General features: G+C 42.2%; 2 protein-coding genes across 2 annotated transcripts in view; one reads left to right on the top strand and one right to left on the bottom strand.

Moving 5' to 3' along the window:
• Nucleotides 1–572: 572 nt before the first annotated feature.
• LOC109528333 (galactose-specific lectin nattectin-like) lies at nucleotides 573–1,832 on the bottom strand. The gene is made up of 6 exons (XM_019890756.1): nucleotides 1,744–1,832; nucleotides 1,589–1,616; nucleotides 1,401–1,486; nucleotides 1,103–1,234; nucleotides 900–1,008; nucleotides 573–828 (listed from the first exon to the last, which is right to left on the bottom strand). The coding sequence occupies exons 1-6, from the start codon at nucleotides 1,804–1,806 to the stop codon at nucleotides 755–757; spliced, it is 492 nt and encodes a 163-aa protein (XP_019746315.1). The 5' UTR covers nucleotides 1,807–1,832; the 3' UTR covers nucleotides 573–754.
• A 4,797-nt stretch (nucleotides 1,833–6,629) lies between these two features.
• The window catches only part of LOC109528278 (PDZ domain-containing protein 4-like), a 16,568-nt gene continuing 5,511 nt past the window's right edge, over nucleotides 6,630–17,686 (top strand). Inside the window, exons 1-10 of the mRNA XM_019890659.1 lie at nucleotides 6,630–7,784; nucleotides 11,042–11,144; nucleotides 11,541–11,715; nucleotides 11,795–11,876; nucleotides 12,747–12,845; nucleotides 12,923–12,985; nucleotides 13,192–13,425; nucleotides 13,809–14,152; nucleotides 15,597–15,771; nucleotides 16,283–16,637. Coding sequence (XP_019746218.1) covers nucleotides 7,725–7,784; nucleotides 11,042–11,144; nucleotides 11,541–11,715; nucleotides 11,795–11,876; nucleotides 12,747–12,845; nucleotides 12,923–12,985; nucleotides 13,192–13,425; nucleotides 13,809–14,152; nucleotides 15,597–15,771; nucleotides 16,283–16,637 — 1,690 coding nt within the window. The 5' untranslated portion in view covers nucleotides 6,630–7,724. The remainder of the gene's footprint in view (nucleotides 7,785–11,041; nucleotides 11,145–11,540; nucleotides 11,716–11,794; nucleotides 11,877–12,746; nucleotides 12,846–12,922; nucleotides 12,986–13,191; nucleotides 13,426–13,808; nucleotides 14,153–15,596; nucleotides 15,772–16,282; nucleotides 16,638–17,686) is intronic.

The raw sequence follows: 17,686 nt of genomic DNA on the forward strand, positions 1-17,686 counted from the left end.
TCAAACTGTGGCAAGCTGTGAGCGTCTGCGAATATAACAAAACCCGACTTAGGCAGCCCTGGCGCAGATTTGAACACATCTTGCGTGATACTTGCATTCGTCATAAAAAGGCATCTTCACATTGTCTCACATATGTAAGATTCTTATTTTTAGCCTCCAGATATTCCCATTTTCCACAAAGGCTCGCCCACTGTGCCTCCAGAGAAATGATTTGCGCTTTTTCAAATCAATCCACTTTCAAATGCAATTTCGAGGGGCAGTCTTGTCACGATGTGTTTTTTTCCAATAACCAAAGCGTGCAGGCAGATCCATCTGCGATTGCATTTTATTTTGAAAAACACATCAAGAAGTGAGAGAAAGGTGAATGAATTTTAATGCATATGGACATGTTATCTGCTTTATTGGGAAAGTGAAATGTAAAATATGGCCCACGCGTTCACCTGCGCGGCCGTTTTTAAGGCACCAACTGTGGTGGGCTCGGGATGAGAATGATGAGGTTATTTTTCAATCACATCAATTGATCTGATTGACTGATTGAATCTGAAGTTAGAAAAATAAGGTACAAACACATATTTGGATGCAGACAGTTCTTCATTAAGTAAAATGATGCTCTTTTACATTTGTTTCCATAGTAAAAAGATGAGCATTAAGGAAGATGAAAAGAAGAGTTGACAATAAAACCCACAAGTATGAAGGCCCGACGAAAGTTGCATATTTTCTCATGCATCAGGTATTACTGTATACAAATCCATTTTTAGTGATGGAGTATATCTCTGATGCAAACGTACGGGGCCTCATCTGAGCAGAGCGCATCCTCCCAAAGTCCAGCTGTAAGAAATTCATATTTAAGTATGACAGCATGGTAGTCGAAGTGAGTTTTGATCATTGATTTTACCTACCGCTTTCATCAATGTGCACACATTCACCAGTTTCATCAGGCTCTGATCCACCAACGTCAAAGTTGGTGAACTCAGTATCTGAGCCATCAGTCCAGACAAAGTCATCATTCTGTGAGGCAAAATCAATGAGATTGGAGGGCTCACTGATTTGTGACAAAAATGTTTCTCCTGAAATGACTCAAACCGAACTTTGAATCTTTCACCTGAATTGCATCATGGAGACCAATCCAGGCTTCGTCGTCATTATCGCCTGCCCGAATCAGTTCAAGAATGAAAGCATTTTCCAGGGCACTGTGAATGGAGACCAGATTCCCGCCAAGAATGTTGCAGACGCTCTGATTGGGGAGAAGGGGAAGCAAAAAGGTCATTTCACACTTTTGATCCATCAGATAAGATATTTGGACTTTGGAACAATCGAGAGAAAATTGATGGGTCGCTGCTTGGAAGGGCAGCCAATTGGTTTACAGATACATCACATGCTTATGCTAACGTCTTCCATACCTCGGCATCTGCAAAGCTTCTGCCCTCATCTTCATAGATGTAACAGTAGCAGTCCAACTGAGTCCAGCCAATAGGACAGCTATTGCCTGCAGCACAATTTGCATTTCCAAGATATGTCAATCAAATACGCCGTCAAATGCAGACAAAGCAAAGGGATTTAGAAAGGTGTTCGAGGCACGGCTACCGACCTTTTACAATAACGGTAGGTTTAGACCACTGCCAAGAAGAAAAAGTTATTTACAAGCAGACTGCACAACGGGGAAACAACTGAAGACAACAATAACCCAAGCACGATAGTGACTATGTATGTTTACTGAGGTCAGTAGGTGAGATTTTGACTTACGACTCCAGTCAACAGTCCACTGATCCCGCAAAGGAGGAACAACGAGCGAAGAGCAAATTCCATCTGCGCACCAACAGAAAAAAAATAATAATAATGACGTGTCAAAATTTTAACAATAAAATTGCAGCATTACGTTGCAAAGCGGTGAAGCAGATGTGGTGAAGTCCCCTAAAATGGAGTTTGAACGCAAGACTGCATCGTTACCTTTGTCGCAGGGTGTGACGCTTGATGCTGACGACGACGACGAGCGGTCCTTATATACATCGGGTGACAGTCTTGGAATGTCGAACTGCCTGGTTGGTTATGACATGAAATGTATGCTCAGGTTTTTGAATGAGTTCCTCATTCTTGAGAAGTAACACAACAAGTGTACTTTTGCTGTCACCATTACAGCGCATCAAATTTGAAAAGTGCGAATGGATCCGACTGGTTCGGCGAGGATGCTCATAAAAAGGCTGCATTCCGCTCGGATGATACCACGCAGTTGAATCACAGGAGACAATTAGAAAATAGCAGGTCTTAAAAGGATGAGTGAAATGGACAAACAACGGGTAATTAAAGTGTACTTTTTGCATACCAGCCACTGACAGCTTAATTGCTCACTTGCCTGACGTATGCGGAGGGTTCAGTTTCCACTCAGTGATGGGTGATTGGAGTTGGAATGGTCGTCTATGCGTGTGCGACAGTTGAATAATGATAAGTTCAGGTCATCGTCCGCATTGGGTCCAAAGTCAGCCGGGATAGGCTCCATCTCCCTGCCAATATGAACAGCATAAACATTTCAGAAGACGGATACGGATCATTGCATACCGACCCAACGATGACCCTCGTCATTACTTGAGCAGGAAGTGTTTTTGTCCTACAGCTGACTGATTTTGGGTGCGCCAATGACGCAGTCTAAGTAAATTGTAGGCTGCTGTGGAACAAAGACCAAAACAAGAATGTCACGTTCATATCATGTCATTAAAGCAATGACTTGGATTACATATCAATTAAAGAACATTGTTTGCAACAATATCTGATCTTAATATCTATCCGTGTTATTATTCAGCCTTTATATTCAAATCACTTGTTTTTTGCTGTATTTGTGTTTGATTCCAGTATTCTGTGTGCCCTTGTATGATCTGTAAACCTGCAACCTTTAAATAAATATATATTTATAAATCAACAATATAACTCCTCTGCGCTTTGTGGGGCCAGGGGGGTAAATATAGGAAGCAGATTGCTCGACTACGAGGCTTAAGTGACAGCAAATAAGTGTGCACTTGAAGAAAGATTGTTTAATTATTATTTATTATATTTATTCCACAAATATTCTACAAATATATTGCTAATGTTTTATTTTATATTGCACACTTATATTGAACTGTGTACAGTTCTTTTCTGAAACATTTATTTTGTGCAATGAAACACTTTATCCCCCAATCTTGCTGCTGTAGACTGCAAATTTCCCCAGTGTGGGACAAATAAAAGTTATCTTATCTTATCTTATCTTATCTTATCTCATGTTTAGAATGTTATTAAGGTAGGTCAGATGACTGCGGGCCAGTGCTTTGACCACCGGGTTTCGAAATAAGTCCTTCTCTGCTGCCCTAAACATTATCTGTAGTACTGACTGACCTACATACACAACTCAATTCGAATATTTGTTGTATGGATTTGTTTTCATTTGCTCCCAATAGTCTATTCTTCTTATTTAGTTGCATTTTGTATGTGTATGTTCAATTTTGTTTTCAAATTAAGACTCTATGTCCTACCATGTCAGTCCACGCAGCAGGGCACATTATGAGGTAAGTTACTATTTTGATCGTATTTCATTTGATCTGTGATGTATTATAACATACAGAGTACGTCCCAACTGGAAGCTGTGTAAACTTGCGTGGTTATTGAGTTCGATCATAACAGGTAATGTGCATTTGGTATAACGAGGAAAGATGTGGCCCTGGATGTGCCGAATATTTTTTCTTGTTATTCTTCACCTCAGGCCTAATGCAAGAAAATTAAGTCAAAACTTGCACAAAAGAAAAATTACCGAAATGTCAAACATTTAGTTATGCCCGCTTCAAACCAAGTACCAAAACTGACTGAGCTGTCACAGTGTGCCAGGTTCGACGAGTTTTCAGCAACCAGTTCTGCCCACATTCTTCAGGGTTACTTCTCACGTATGCTGCTGAAATGCTTTCATACACAATGCTGACATTTCGTTTGGCTAATATACAGGACTGAAAAGAGTGCATACACATACTGAAATGGACTCAAATAACACGTTGAATTTTAAAGTAACCCCAATGATATTCTGTAGTTTGTCAAAAGTCACATGATGAACTAAAGACCTGACTAACGATACTGGAAGTTTTTTGTTCAAAACATTAAACACAATTGCTGTGGTTCTGCAGGGTGCAGTACGTGAGGTATACTATCATCTGAATAGTTAGAATCAGAAAACTGTTCTGTTTTTGTTTCGATTACATTTTTGACTGCACCTGTTCCCCTGTTCTCGTCACCCCTTGTGTTGAACCAATCAGCTTCCTCAACCCTTTGTCTCTTGTCCAGGTGTTCCTCATTGATTCGTCACTTTGCTTGTATTTAGTTCCCTGGGTTCTGTCGTACTTTGTTGGATCATTTTGTGCGTTTGTGTGTCCCTGTCATGTTTTGTTTCTGTCATGGGAGTTTATTACTTTGGTTCCTTGTGGTTTTCAGGACTTTCTTTGAGTATTTGAATTAGTTTCTCCAGTGTACCCTCCAAGTGATTATTGTCAATACATTTTGCTCAGTCCACCCGACTCCTTCTGCCTCCCTGCTTTTTGGGGTCTGCCACACCTACCGCCTCGCAAACCTGACAAAAACTGCACAAAAGCTGCCACTGTGCACTGGTTGCAACAATCAAGCTTTTTTTTTCTCTCCAAAGCTTCTTTTCCACTTCACTTACCAAGGCCTCATTTTCTGCTCCACTTCCAGTGCCATCTTGACAACAGGTTTGTCAAAAAGTCTTGCTCTTTGTTTTCCATTAGTTTTTGTTCCCTTTGCTCATAATCTAACTTCACCTCAATGAAATCCACCAAAATCCTATGACGCCACCTGCGCCCTAACTTAGACCTGCTTCCAGCTAGTCTAAGGTCTCGTCTACTTTCACTCACCATATTGCTAAGTACACTGGGGGCATGTAGAAGAAACGGCCCTCAGTTTGCTGGAACGCAAAGTATGGCGCAACGCGTCCTCCCAAACATGGTAAACTAGACTTGCCCTGTGACCTGTTTTTAACGCAGAGTGTTTGTGTGGCAGTGTACAAAATGAGAGCCCCAAGTCTTCAAGGACTACACTTGTACAGGTATGCTTCAGATGCGTACTGTGGTGTAGAGGTCCGGGACGAGGTTTCTAACATTTCTTAGAGGGGTATTGGCCTTGAATCAGTAAAGACTTCTGTTCAGGACCAGTTCTTGAGGAAGAGTACAGGTTCTGATTGAGTCCAGCTCCATCTGCTCAAGGAGAAAGTCTGTATGTTGTGTACAGTATAAGTCCTAGGGAGTCCTGATCCTGGATCAATACAGGTCTTGAGCAAGACAAGATCTGGAGAAGGAGGACACGTCCTGATAAAGCCCAGTTCCAAGTCCTCAAGGACTTAATCTACCTATTCCAGATGTGGTATTTTAGGTGTCTCCGAGAAAGGTCGGACATTTCTTAGCGGATTCTTGGTCCTGGATCAACAAACGTCGGAGACAAAGCAACAGCAATCCAGAGTAGGTGGGAGGAGGAAGACGAGGGAGGAGGGGGAGGGGGTCCACTGGTGGCGAAAATTAATTGCCTCCAGCATGTGATTGGCTGCAGAGGCTGCAGAAGAGGAGAGAGCAGCGTGAATAGGAGATGCGCTCCTCTTCTTCATCACTGTGGGCAGCGGATGCATTTTGATTGGAGACCTCAAAACCGGGACTGACACGTGCCTGCTGGCTCCGCAAGCGCACCAAATAGCACATTTATTTCTGGAGAGAGCGAGGAAGAGGAGGCTTTCACCATGGAAGCGCTGCCCAGGCATGGATCACCGTGCGTCGGAGCCATCCGAGGCGCTTTCCCCTAAACATCTGGAGGAGACTCAGAAACATCTGGAAAGGTGCTCTGCAAGCCGTTGAGTTGGATCATAATACAGACAATAATGTATGGGTTCTTCAGGTGAAAACAAATCAAATGACATTTTAATATAATTGCTATTGTGGGAACATCTTGCGTCTCCCTTATTGTTTAATTTCTTTGGATACGTATGCATATATTAAATGTGACATTTTTATTGCCTGAACCAGAGTGGGTAAAGCTTTCTGTTAATTGACCTGTTTGATAATATAGAACTAAAAAAACCACAGCATTTAAACAAATATTGGCATTGAATTTATTCTTCTGGCCCTAATGTTTCCATTTTCTTAAACAAACAGAAAGGAGTCATAGCATTTTCATTGGTTTGATGTGTTTTTGACAATTAAACGAGTCACAGTCAATTGTGAACACCGTTGGTAAAAAGTGAGCACAGAAGGACGTTTGTTGTAGTTAGAAATAAGTTGGAATGCCATCATCCATTATCTGAGGCGCTTTATTCTAACAAGGGTCGCGGGCGTGCTGGAAGCTATTCCAGTCGTCTTCAGGCAGCAGGCGGGGTGCACCCTGAACTGGTTGCCAGTCAGAGAATGCCATCATTGGAGTAAAATGACAGGTAGTTATCAGTACATGGACCAAAATGAACTACGAGAACGCTTTTGGTTTATTTCGACCGCTTTCATGAAAAGTGCAATTCGCTTGCGTTAGACAGTTAATGACATTAAAATATTCTTATTTCTTTTCTGAAGGGGGTGTGGTATTATGTAAAATTAATATTTGTGTGTACATGGTCCCATCACTGTACTGACCTCCGGGGGAGAAATTCAAGTGGATTTTGGGAGAAATGACTGCCCAGTGGAAATCCAGAACAAGAGGAAGAACGGATGATGGTGGGTGGATTTCCAACTATCATGGAATCAAAGCACCAGTTTGGATTGAAATTCTTCGCTTGATTGAAAATGATCAACGGTATCATCGCTTCATCCCTGAATTTAGATCCACCTCTTGAATCAGAGTAGCATAAATCAATGGAGGTCCACAACTAGAATTAAATCACTAGCTTTAGATCATTTAACACAATTGCTAAAATCATCGGTGCGTGGCTAGATTTATATCAGTGCCTGAATTGAATTGATTTGCTCATATTCACTGTAATCCCTTCAGGATTACAAATTCAATGTACGCTCTGTTGTGTTGCACAGCACATACAGAGAACCAAATCACACACAAGCAGTCATGGAAGGGCTTGCTCAATGACACCTTGACAGTACAGCCAGGAATTAGCCGACATCTCTCCAGCAACTCGTTGCAATTTTTCATATGTTGTCCACAACAAAATCTGACCTGCGAAACTCTGCTTCCCAGCAACCTCACTGGATTTAGATCCTGATCTCCTTTGGACCACTGGACCGACCAGACGGAGGATTACTTGCCTTTTTTTTCTGCAGACATTAGAAATATAAGAGGAAATTGACGCCGGTACCTTCTTACATTTCCTGCGGACATTCCGTCCACGTCAGGTGGCTGGGGGAAGAAATAAGGGACCAAAGTGCACAAAATGATCTCAAATTCAACTTCCTGACTCCGCAAAATCAGGTCGGCACAGCAGCAAACCCACTCGAAAGGAAAGCTGCCAGTCAAATGTTGCCCAAGTCACATTTAAATGAAACACAAGCTAACAGCACAAAATAATGCACCATGTGCATTTTTTTTTTCTTTTTCAACGCTACAAAGCGCAAGTGACTTTTCACACCTATTTTGAACAACTTTTCCAATCACACGCTCGTGTCAGAGGGACATCTTGAAGTTTGGGGATTTTGGTCAACCTCACTACAAGACTGCAGAGCAACACACGAGGAGCGGGTGAGGAAGGGCCGATGTGCAGCTGAAATTGGGCCATCATGGGCTGCAACATGTGTGTGGTCAGACGTCCTGAGGAGCACTACAAGGTCATGTACCAGGTATGTCTACTTGTGGACAATTTGAAAAGCACAGAATGTCATCCGAATGCCAACATGATGTAACATTTTGAATCAAGTGCATTAGGAACCCGAAGTCAAAGCTGGCTTCACTTGGCACAAATGTTTTTAACCTTCCTGTTAGGCAAAAATGTTACAGGGTCAATTTGACCCATGGCATGAAAAGAATAAAACATCTCATTATTAAATGTAATCAATTTAAATGCATTATCTTTCGCAGATACTAGTCCAAAGAAAATACTTCATTTATTTTACAGTGAGAAAAATGAATGTTTCATCCTTTCTTTTGTTTAAATATTGCAAATAAAAAATAGGGCATTTTTGACATTTACGAAAAGGGATACTCACACTTTTAGAGCAGGTCGATTTGACCCAGAACATAACAAAAGAGCTAATTCAAAAATGTGAAATCAGTCATTTTCATGGTATAACACTTACTAAAGGGAGAAGGACAAATTTCCTAAAGAAAAAAATTATTTAGTTTGAAAATGAATGGTTCATTCCATTTTAATTGAATACAAATATTTAACACAACCAGCTTGCATGATTTTTTTTTTTTTTTTTTTTGCATGTAACTTGAAGCAACTTTTATCCTAATCTTCTTTTCCTTTCGGCTTTTCCCTTCAGAGGTCACCACAGCGAATCAGTTGCCTCCATTTAACCCTGTTTTGTGCATCCTCTTCTCTCACACCACTTACCTTCATGTCCTCTTTCACTACTTTTATCCAAATACAAACCAAAATGATCCAAGAAAGATGTTTTTTTTTTTTCCGCACAAGGGCAAATCACCTCGCAGACCCAACTTTTATTAATACTACTTTTCTTTTCATTTTCTCAAAGCTTCTGCGCTACTGAAGAAACGTTTTCACTGTTTCTGTGTGACCACGGCGAACATGACGCCACGTGTGCGCATGAATCACCCCCCGCTTCCCTGACAACCACCCTCCTCTCCGCAGTCGCCACCCCAACCTTCACCACGACCAGCATGTCGTCTTCACATTGCTATCAAGAATGTCTCAGTGAGATGTTGTTGCCGTGGTAACCGCTGCCATTAGAGAAGCCACACTGATGCTGTCTCGCTTGGGAGCCGGCTAAGCATGCACATATTGGAATGGATTATTTTATTGCTATTTTTTAATGTATTCTTTTTTTTTAATATAATGGCACAAAAAATTATGAGACAACAAAAATGTCAAGAATCAGTGTGGATCGACAAATAAAAAAAAAAATTCTTTGCGCAACAATTGCAGTGTTGGGGGTAATGTGTAACAAATATGTTATGTAATTTAACGGTGACAAACTCTTTCTTTTTGTCACAGGTGAATAGTCACTGAGGCCAAGACATATACATTCAAAGCAAAAGGAAAACAGAAAAACAGAATTAACATTCTAAACATTCTAAACACCCTTGCATACTTACTTACTTTGCTCCATACATTTGCGTAGCACTGCTGATCCCATCGTGAATGGCGCCTTTTGTGACAACCACAAACAACTATTATCATAGACAACATTTACATTACATATTACAAGGCATAGCGATTATCCTGTCTTCTATCCTGTCCTCTGACACAACCACCATGTGTACGTAATTTGGAAATTTGTGCGTAAACACCAAAGAGGCGTGATTCGGTGAAGTCTGAGGGTGGACTTGATTTCTGGATTGTAGTGTTTGCATGAGACATGAAGTCCATAGAGATCCATGCAAAATATGTTAGACTTCAAATGTGAAATTAACTTTTACATTTGAACCGATTACCGGAGTTGCACACCTCTGTTATACGTAAGGGATTACAACTCCCTCCCCCTTTCTCCCTACCACCCTGCTCATTAACTATTTAATGACTCCATCAACACACACACACACACACACACACACACACACACACACACACACACACACACACACACACACTGGTGTTGACAGGCCCATTTGTCATTGGCAGCGCGCCGAGTGCAGAGACACAATAATCACAAATGGGGGGAAGGGATGGAAAAAGGAAGCCCATCATCTTTGTCCTACTTTACTTCCACACCAGGTCAGCATGGAAACACTTCAAAATCAACATGGATGGATGGTCTCTGGTCTTGCTGTTCTCAATTCACTGAAGTGCTACATGCAAAGATGACCGATTCCATTTCACTTCTCAGCCGGTCACAATACCATCCGACTTTCTTAAAATTATTTTGAGCCAACATTCTATTGATTTAAAAAAAAGAAAAAGATTACATTCAAGTCCAAACCACAGATTTTTCATCACGAATTACAGTATGTAATTGTTGTATCCTGCAAATGCTTTCCAGAATGTCATCTTTTTCATACTCTATGCACAATATACAATGTGGTCCACAGGCTAAACACTCACTGGTGTGAACTCGTTCCACTGTACCCTTCCTCGCACCTTCAAAGTAATACAAGTAGATTGCATCTAATGGTGAAACTTAGGAAATCAACATGTACTAATTTCCGAATATTTTCAAATTATGATTTGCATGTCCTCTTCTTTATAAACTGTGAGGTTCTTGCCTTGCACTGGAAGCTTTTCCTAAATGAGATCTACATCATTTTATGTCAGTGAAATATTACAAATTTGTTAGGTGCTAGTGTGCTGGACCCCTATTTATAAGGTTTGAGCTTCAGAAGAGTCAATTTTTTTAGAATGTAAATGCAATGTTTTGTTTTTATTTCTGGAAACAACATTGTGGAAATAAACTAAACTAAATGCCAATGGGCTGGCCTTAATTAAAAGAAAACCTCAGATTTATTTATTTACTTATTGTCATGTGCACAAAGGCCTCTTCATATTTACTTGCAGCTTTATATTATATTTCTTATTCATTCTGTTTTTCTTCTTGATGCACCATGGTGTTGCCATCCATCCATTTCGGCTTCGTCCGGCCTCGACGTGGAACTGAAAAGATAACAGTATCTGGTGTCTGTTGTCTACCCTGCCACTGCTTCATCCTTAAGTGCCATTTGATCCTCTGTTTATTCACCCACCGAATTCTGGTCCCACTAAACTGCTCATCCATCCATGCTACCATACTGTATGTCCTTCACTGATCACCACCGAGCAAGGTCTTCTTTTTTGTTAATCCCATCTTCATCTGTATTTCTTACCTCCTTCTTCACTCTTCAGTCAAAGAAAAAGCAAAGCATGAGAGGCTCCACTGTGAAGTGAAGTACAAAGTAGAATCATGAAAGATCCATGCTAGGTTTATGTTGTACAATCTGTCAGGTGAAAGGAAGGAGACGTTCTCACCTCCCGCTGGACAGACCACCTAAATCCCAGGAGCCTCTGCAGCGACCTGGGCCCAACCACAAAAGTCACAGAAGAAAAGGTAACATGTTTCTCAATATCAAGTTAGAGCCCTCATCAATATTGTCATAACAAGCACTAATTGTACATTTTGACAACTGATGTGGCACTCGTAGACCGTGACTGTGCAAAGGGCAATAATGTTTTTATTACACTCCGGATTGGACAATGTTTTCATCCCGTTAATTCATAATACACAAGTAGAGATACTAAGTGCAAAGTGCCTAAAATGAGTAGTGAGGGCGCAAAAGTGTATGACTTGACTGATGACTTGTTTGAAATCTAATAGAGACTCAACTTCAGGGAGTTGCTTGAAACTTTGAAGATGAAACCTTAAGAATTACTTCTGACTTGCACATAACGTGACTTATTTCCACCTCTGCTAATCACAGTACATCACTGCACCTCCTTCCATCAGGTGCGATAGTGAACACCAGAAATCGGACCAGTGGCACTTCCGTCTCCTCCCTCACCATGGTTGCTCTTCCTCCTGAGCATATGGACAGCACCACACAGACTGACGTCAGCTTCCGGTGGCCAGCGATCACTCCAGTACTCCCGTGCCTGATGGGAGAGTATTGGGCTAACGAATTGTATGTTTTACCTCTTTGATGATGATGATAGTGAGATAAAGTGGAGGTGCTGCAATTTGTTATTTAACGCCTTCCCCAGCAAATGCGTGTTCGACGCTGGTGATGACTATTTGGAAGTGTCACACCACGAAGTGGACCGACCAGACGAGCTGGAATATGAGGTGAGGGCATCTACCAAGAGTGACCTCAAGTTTGTTACATCGACTCCCCTCACACCATAGTTCACAGTCTAGAGTTGCCCAAGTCTGGTCCTCAAGAGCCCCGAGTTTAGATGTCACTCTCTTCCAACACACCGGATTCAAAAGATCAGGGTCGTTATCGGGCTCCGAGAAGCCTGATAACGACCCTGATCTTTTGAATCAGGTATGTTCGAAGAGGGAGATATCTCAAACAGGCTGGATAGGGAATCTCGAGGACCGGACTTGGGCACCCCTGGTCCTTACCATCCTCAATTGACTCATCGTCTTTGACATCTCACACAAATTCTCAAGCACTCAATTCAGTCAACTAAAATAATTCACTTCTCAGCCATCCCCAGTCAACACAGGTGTGCCTCAGGGCTTTGTCCTGAGTCCCCTGCTCTTCATCACATATCTCATTCAGACCATCTCGCCAGCAAATCCAAATCCTACCCAAGATCTTACTTCACATTGTGTCACTAAATTATAATCTGTGTTGTTATGGGTGGAGACAATCCCACCATTTTTCTCTCTGCCCAGAGTCTAAATGTCTTCTTCGAAACGACCATGAGCGTCAGGTTCATACACGGCATGACACGGTCCGCATGCTCCCAAACTTAAAACATTTGTTTAGTTTCTTGTATTCATCCTCTTGATGTACACATTGAAATTTCTCTTGATTTGTACCTATTTTTTTTTTAATCTGGGTTTCACTGTTTGATTGTAGAGTGCCCAAGTGTGCCCTGTAAGGCACATTTAAATAAACATTATTATTCGTAATAGCAGTAGTAGTATGAGTAATAGTATCATCGTTCTTCTTTTTCTTCTTCTTCTTCTTCTTATTATAATTAGGAGGTCACACTTTATAAGAGTAGTCAGCAGGAGAAGCTGGGCTTGACGGTCTGCTACAGGACAGATGACGAGGATAAGATGGGTATTTATGTTGGAGAGGTAAACACGTAAACACCATTTTCAGCTGGGAATGCGCTTAAGTGTGGTTGTTGACTTCCTTCTGTCACATGACCAAGGTGAATCCAAACAGCACCGCTGCAAAGAACGGACGCATCAGGGAGGGAGACCGAATACTTCAGGTACCTCACATCTTTTGGCTTAAAGGAAGCTGCCTTTAATGGCTCTTATTTTGTCTCCACCTGATATCCACCATATACAGTTGCAAAAAAAAAAAAAAAGTCCAAGGAAAAAAAAAAGTCCTGCATATACTGTTGAGAAAATGTGATTTAAACCAATGAATGTTTTGTGACAGCTAGATGATACGCTTGAGATGCCTCATGTGCAGATCAATGGGGTAGACATTGGCAGCAGAGAAGAAGCTGTCGCCATCTTGAGCAGAGAAGATAGCGGCAACTTCTCCTTATTGCTGGCCCGGCCCGACATGGAGGTGACTTGCAACCCCAGAACAACATCATCGTATGCTGCACAGATGAGACAACACAAACGAAGATCAAGCCTCCTTCCTTACATGTCTCCTGCCACATGCGTGCTAAGTTCACACAAGACACGACAGTGCCAATAAACAAGATAAATTCATGGTTTTATGATATGATGCCATATATGACAGTGTCCACGATGAGAAAATCCTTTTTTCAAGCCACGAGTCATGCAAAGCGAAACATCCTCTCCACTCATGTGTGCAATACAAGCAAATTATCATTTTAATCACATCTTCTCCAGAGCTTACCTGCCTCAAGATAGCTTCCTTGGCATTAATAGCTGCTACGACTACATTAAAATCCAATTTACTATTCATCTGCTGTTTTTGTTCCTTTCCCTGAATAGTCAATGGAAATTACAGTTAATATACGGTATATATACTGTATTTTTGCAAATAGCCAATATCTGTATTCACTTTGATAAATCACTTTCGCATTATGTGTCCACTTTAAATAAATGTCCTTTCAGGAAGATCACCTTGGTGACGGCGTCGCCACCAGACAAAAGTCTTTCTTGCACCGCCGCCATAGTAGAACAGAAAGAGGAGAATCGAATGATGCCGATAAAGATGACGATGAGGAAGGAAACGCGGCGGAGGCCCCTGTCCTGCTGCCCCCTCTTCTCCACCTGACGCCGCTACTCTCCAACAGCCAGGATCTGGACAGCGGACTCGGGCGCACCGATGAGTCCTCAGAGCATGACTTGCTCGGTGGTCTGAGCAGCGCCTGCAACACAGACGCCACCAACACAGACGCCACCAACACGCCCGGAAGCACCCGCAAATTCTGTCTGGGCCACAGTCCGAGGTCAGGACTTCTAAAGCCTGCAAAGCAAAACCTTGATTCCTAGTATTTGGTAGTTGTAATGACAATGCCTTTGGAGGTGAGAAAAGAAAGAAAGTGAAGGTACAGAGGAGGATCAGATGGAATATAGGAAAAAAAAACAATGCCGTCAGAGTTATACCCAGACAAATTTAAACAAAAGAACTCGACTCGGGGAAGGTTGTTGGTGCAACTGACGGAAGCAGATTTCCCAGACCGAAAGATGGCAGTTGCGCTGCAATCACACTCGAAGATCCTCGTGCTCTTCGTCGGACTTTTATTGTTTACATATGCAAAATACAAGAAAAACACTGCCTCCGATATTTGCATACCACGCTCCCAGTCCGGTCCCTTGGCAGTGATTCGATTACTTTTGTCAAGCTTTGAAACATAGATACACTGACACCTTAATGTCTGGTCGGCCACGAATAAGTAAATTGCAGACTTCGCAGATGACAAATGTTCGCCTGGGCGCGAAACTTACTACCAGTTCCCAAATCGTCTTTTGATGTTCTAAAACACTTCGTTCCTAAACTGCTTACTCCCATTTCCAAGCCGAGTCTAGCCTCCTTACATCTGTTCACACCCTTGCTTTAATATGATTACTGTGGACTTCAAAAAGCCCTCCCCCCGAGACGGCCAACACCCTTGCGCACAGACATTTGGGGGCGCTAAATACACAAACCATCTAGACATGCCCAAATTAAATGGAACTTTAAACATGATATCATTCTGTTCGTAGACTCCTCTAACAAATGCTTTGAAGAATTTAAGATGATAAGAAAAGCCCTGGGTTGTCTTGAGGAACTGGTTAAGAATGTGCTTGGCACAAGTGTCCATTGGACTGAAGCACGGGCAGGCAATTCTGGTCCTAGAGATCCGCAGTCCTGCTTGTTTTAGAAGTTTCCCTCTTCCAATACACCGGCTTCAAATAAACAGCTGATCAGCAAGCACTCTGAAAGCCTGATAATGATCCTGATCATTTCATTCAGGTGTATTGGAAGGGGTGACTTCTAAAACAAGCAGGCTCTATAGGACTGGAGTTGCTTCGCCCTGAACTGAAGAAAGTAAAGTGACTCAGGGATGGAAGAAGAACATTAAGGAAAGTGTACAGATCAAGATAAAGGTGAAGATGAAATGGGAGGGTGAGAGAACTGAAGAGACCAGACAGAAATACAAGGAGAGGACACCTTGGTCAAGAGGGAGTTGACAAAAGCCAAGCAGATAGTGTGTAAGAGGTTAAACACAATGGAAGGAGAAGGAGCTGCAAAAATTGGCCAGGCCGGGGGATGGAACCAGAATTATTTGCAGCTGGTTAGGGTGGTTTAAGACAGGGATGGAAATGTCGTGTGGAAAAGGTGCTGAGAAGTTCAAAGGAGTACTTTGAGGAGTTGATGAACTTTCATTTGACTACCTTCCCCCGGTACAGGCTCAGTCCACGACCCAGTCCTGGAGTAGGACCAAGCCCCAAGATGACCCCAAGTCCTGGGCATGTCCAAGGAGAAACCCCACCTCCCTTTTCTCACCTCCAGGTCACCTCTGACACTCTCACCGCACTGGATGTAACTGAAGGAGGTACCACGCAAAACCACACACACCATAAGGTAAAATTCCATTAAGATTAATCAATCAGGTGTCGGATTCGATTCCTGTCCAGGAGATATTATGCTTTTTATTTTTTTACAATTTAAAAGACTTGCCATAATTCTTCATAAAGGCTCTCTGTCATTCTTTAGTCAAAATCCTCAAACGACAATGAATTTCGAGTACCGGTATTTGCCAGTGATCAGAGCTAATGCTGATCTGTGTGAACACAGCAGCTCTGCTTACCTTTTGTCTAGCTTGTGTTTCTGCATAATCACTTGATAATTGAAGCTCTTCACCTCGCCTAGCTGTCAAGTCATCGGCTGAAAAACTTGGGGAGCAGAGTCAGAGACTATTCACACCCTCTTAAAAAAACAATTTTACATAATGACCCCTTTAAGGTCTTAACTATTGTATCATATAGAGATGTTTTGGACTACAGTGCTCTTCCGTCTTTGTGGGATCACTTGGGGGAAGTTGCTTTAAGGTTCCCAGTGAATAAAGCAAGTGTCATGAACCTCTGACTCTCAGCTTCAGCTCCATAATAGTCCAGTGAATATGATGGCAACAATGGCGGGCCTCACAGAGGACGAGTTCCAGCGGTACCAGGAGCTACAGGATATCAGGTACCATTGCAAGAGGCAGCCAAGTAACACACAAGGTGAGGAGGAGCAGGAAGGAGTTGCAAATGAGGAGGTGCCGTCCCCATCTGTGGCGGACATGAACTGCAACGTGACCATGAGTGAGCGTGAGATGGCGCTCATTGAGGAAGAGTTGCGCCACCTGGAGTTCAAGTGGCGCAATTTCCTGCGTGCACAGAAGATGCAACAGCTTCGTCTGAGATACCTGAAAGCCTGGATGATGGAGGAGGAGAGGGATGAAGCAGGTATCCGTAGCACACAGAGACACACATTAGCTGTCATAGTAAAATTATATTTATTGGTAAAATTTGTTTGAGTATTGGTGTAGTAGAAGAAGGAGTGGTACAGTATTACCTCAATGATTATTGTAGCTCCAGCTCTGTACATACTTGAAAAATTGTCGTTGATCAATATTCCACAGCACCAGACACTTTAAAGCGCTCCAAGACATTCTGTGTAATTGCACCCCTAAAGTTGTACTACAATTACTACAGCTGGTCACTTAAAAAAAAATGGTGCAACGAGTATCTGCACCAACTGCGCAACTATCATAGTACTGTATTGGATTGCACCACTGATAACTTTACCTCTGCTCGATGACTGCAAATTGTCGCACAGCTGTCATTCGGTGGTACTATTGCACAATGGTACCCTTACATTATGGAAAGTCTTTCTATACTTGCATGTCATCAATCAATCAATCAATCAATCAATCAATCAATCAATCAATCAATCAATCAATCAAACAAACAATTACACTTTATTTTATTAGCACTCTTCATACATAAAAATGCAACTCAAAGTGCTACACAATGCTTTAAAACATTTCAAACTTACATTAAAAAAAAGTTTATCTTGGTTAGGCATAGAAAAAAAAGTAGTGTGTTTCCGGAAACCCGACCGACCGAGAATTTTTATGTCGAAAAAAAACTTTACGGTCGGCATTTTTTTCAAACAACCCTCTACATTTTTGTGTAGAGGGTTTACATCGGTGCAAACTCTCGCTATATTCACGTTGAGCGCATGCGTTGTTTGCCCTGTCGTCTGTCAACAACATTGAAACATGGCGGCGACCGCGATCTCCGACGACAGTTTAAACTGCGTTTTCTGTGTGACAGTCGCGTGCTCACACCGTAATGTTAAGAAAATAGCATCCATTGATGTATCGAAAAAATAAAGCGAACTATTTGATGAACACCACAGGCCGAGTAAAAACTGAGGGCGGAGGAGGACGGCGGAGGAGGACGGCGCGCCCCGGCCCCCGAGTCCGGAGCGGGGGGACAACTAAATTGGG

The sequence above is a fragment of the Hippocampus comes genome, unplaced genomic scaffold, assembly GCF_001891065.2.
Source record: "Hippocampus comes isolate QL1 unplaced genomic scaffold, H_comes_QL1_v1.1 scaffold174, whole genome shotgun sequence".
Lineage (NCBI taxonomy): Eukaryota > Metazoa > Chordata > Actinopteri > Syngnathiformes > Syngnathidae > Hippocampus > Hippocampus comes.

What these genes read in the sequence shown, in the direction of transcription:
- LOC109528333 (XM_019890756.1), bottom strand. Translation starts at nt 1,806, where the DNA reads ATGGAATTTGCTCTTCGCTCGTTGTTCCTCCTTTGCGGGATCAGTGGA. An exon ending in ACCTACCGTTATTGTAAAAG is followed by an intron (nt 1,487 to 1,588) that starts GTCGGTAGCCGT and finishes ATTGTGCTGCAG; the next exon opens with GCAATAGCTGTCCTATTGGC. An exon ending in GAAGCTTTGCAGATGCCGAG is followed by an intron (nt 1,235 to 1,400) that starts GTATGGAAGACG and finishes CTCCCCAATCAG; the next exon opens with AGCGTCTGCAACATTCTTGG.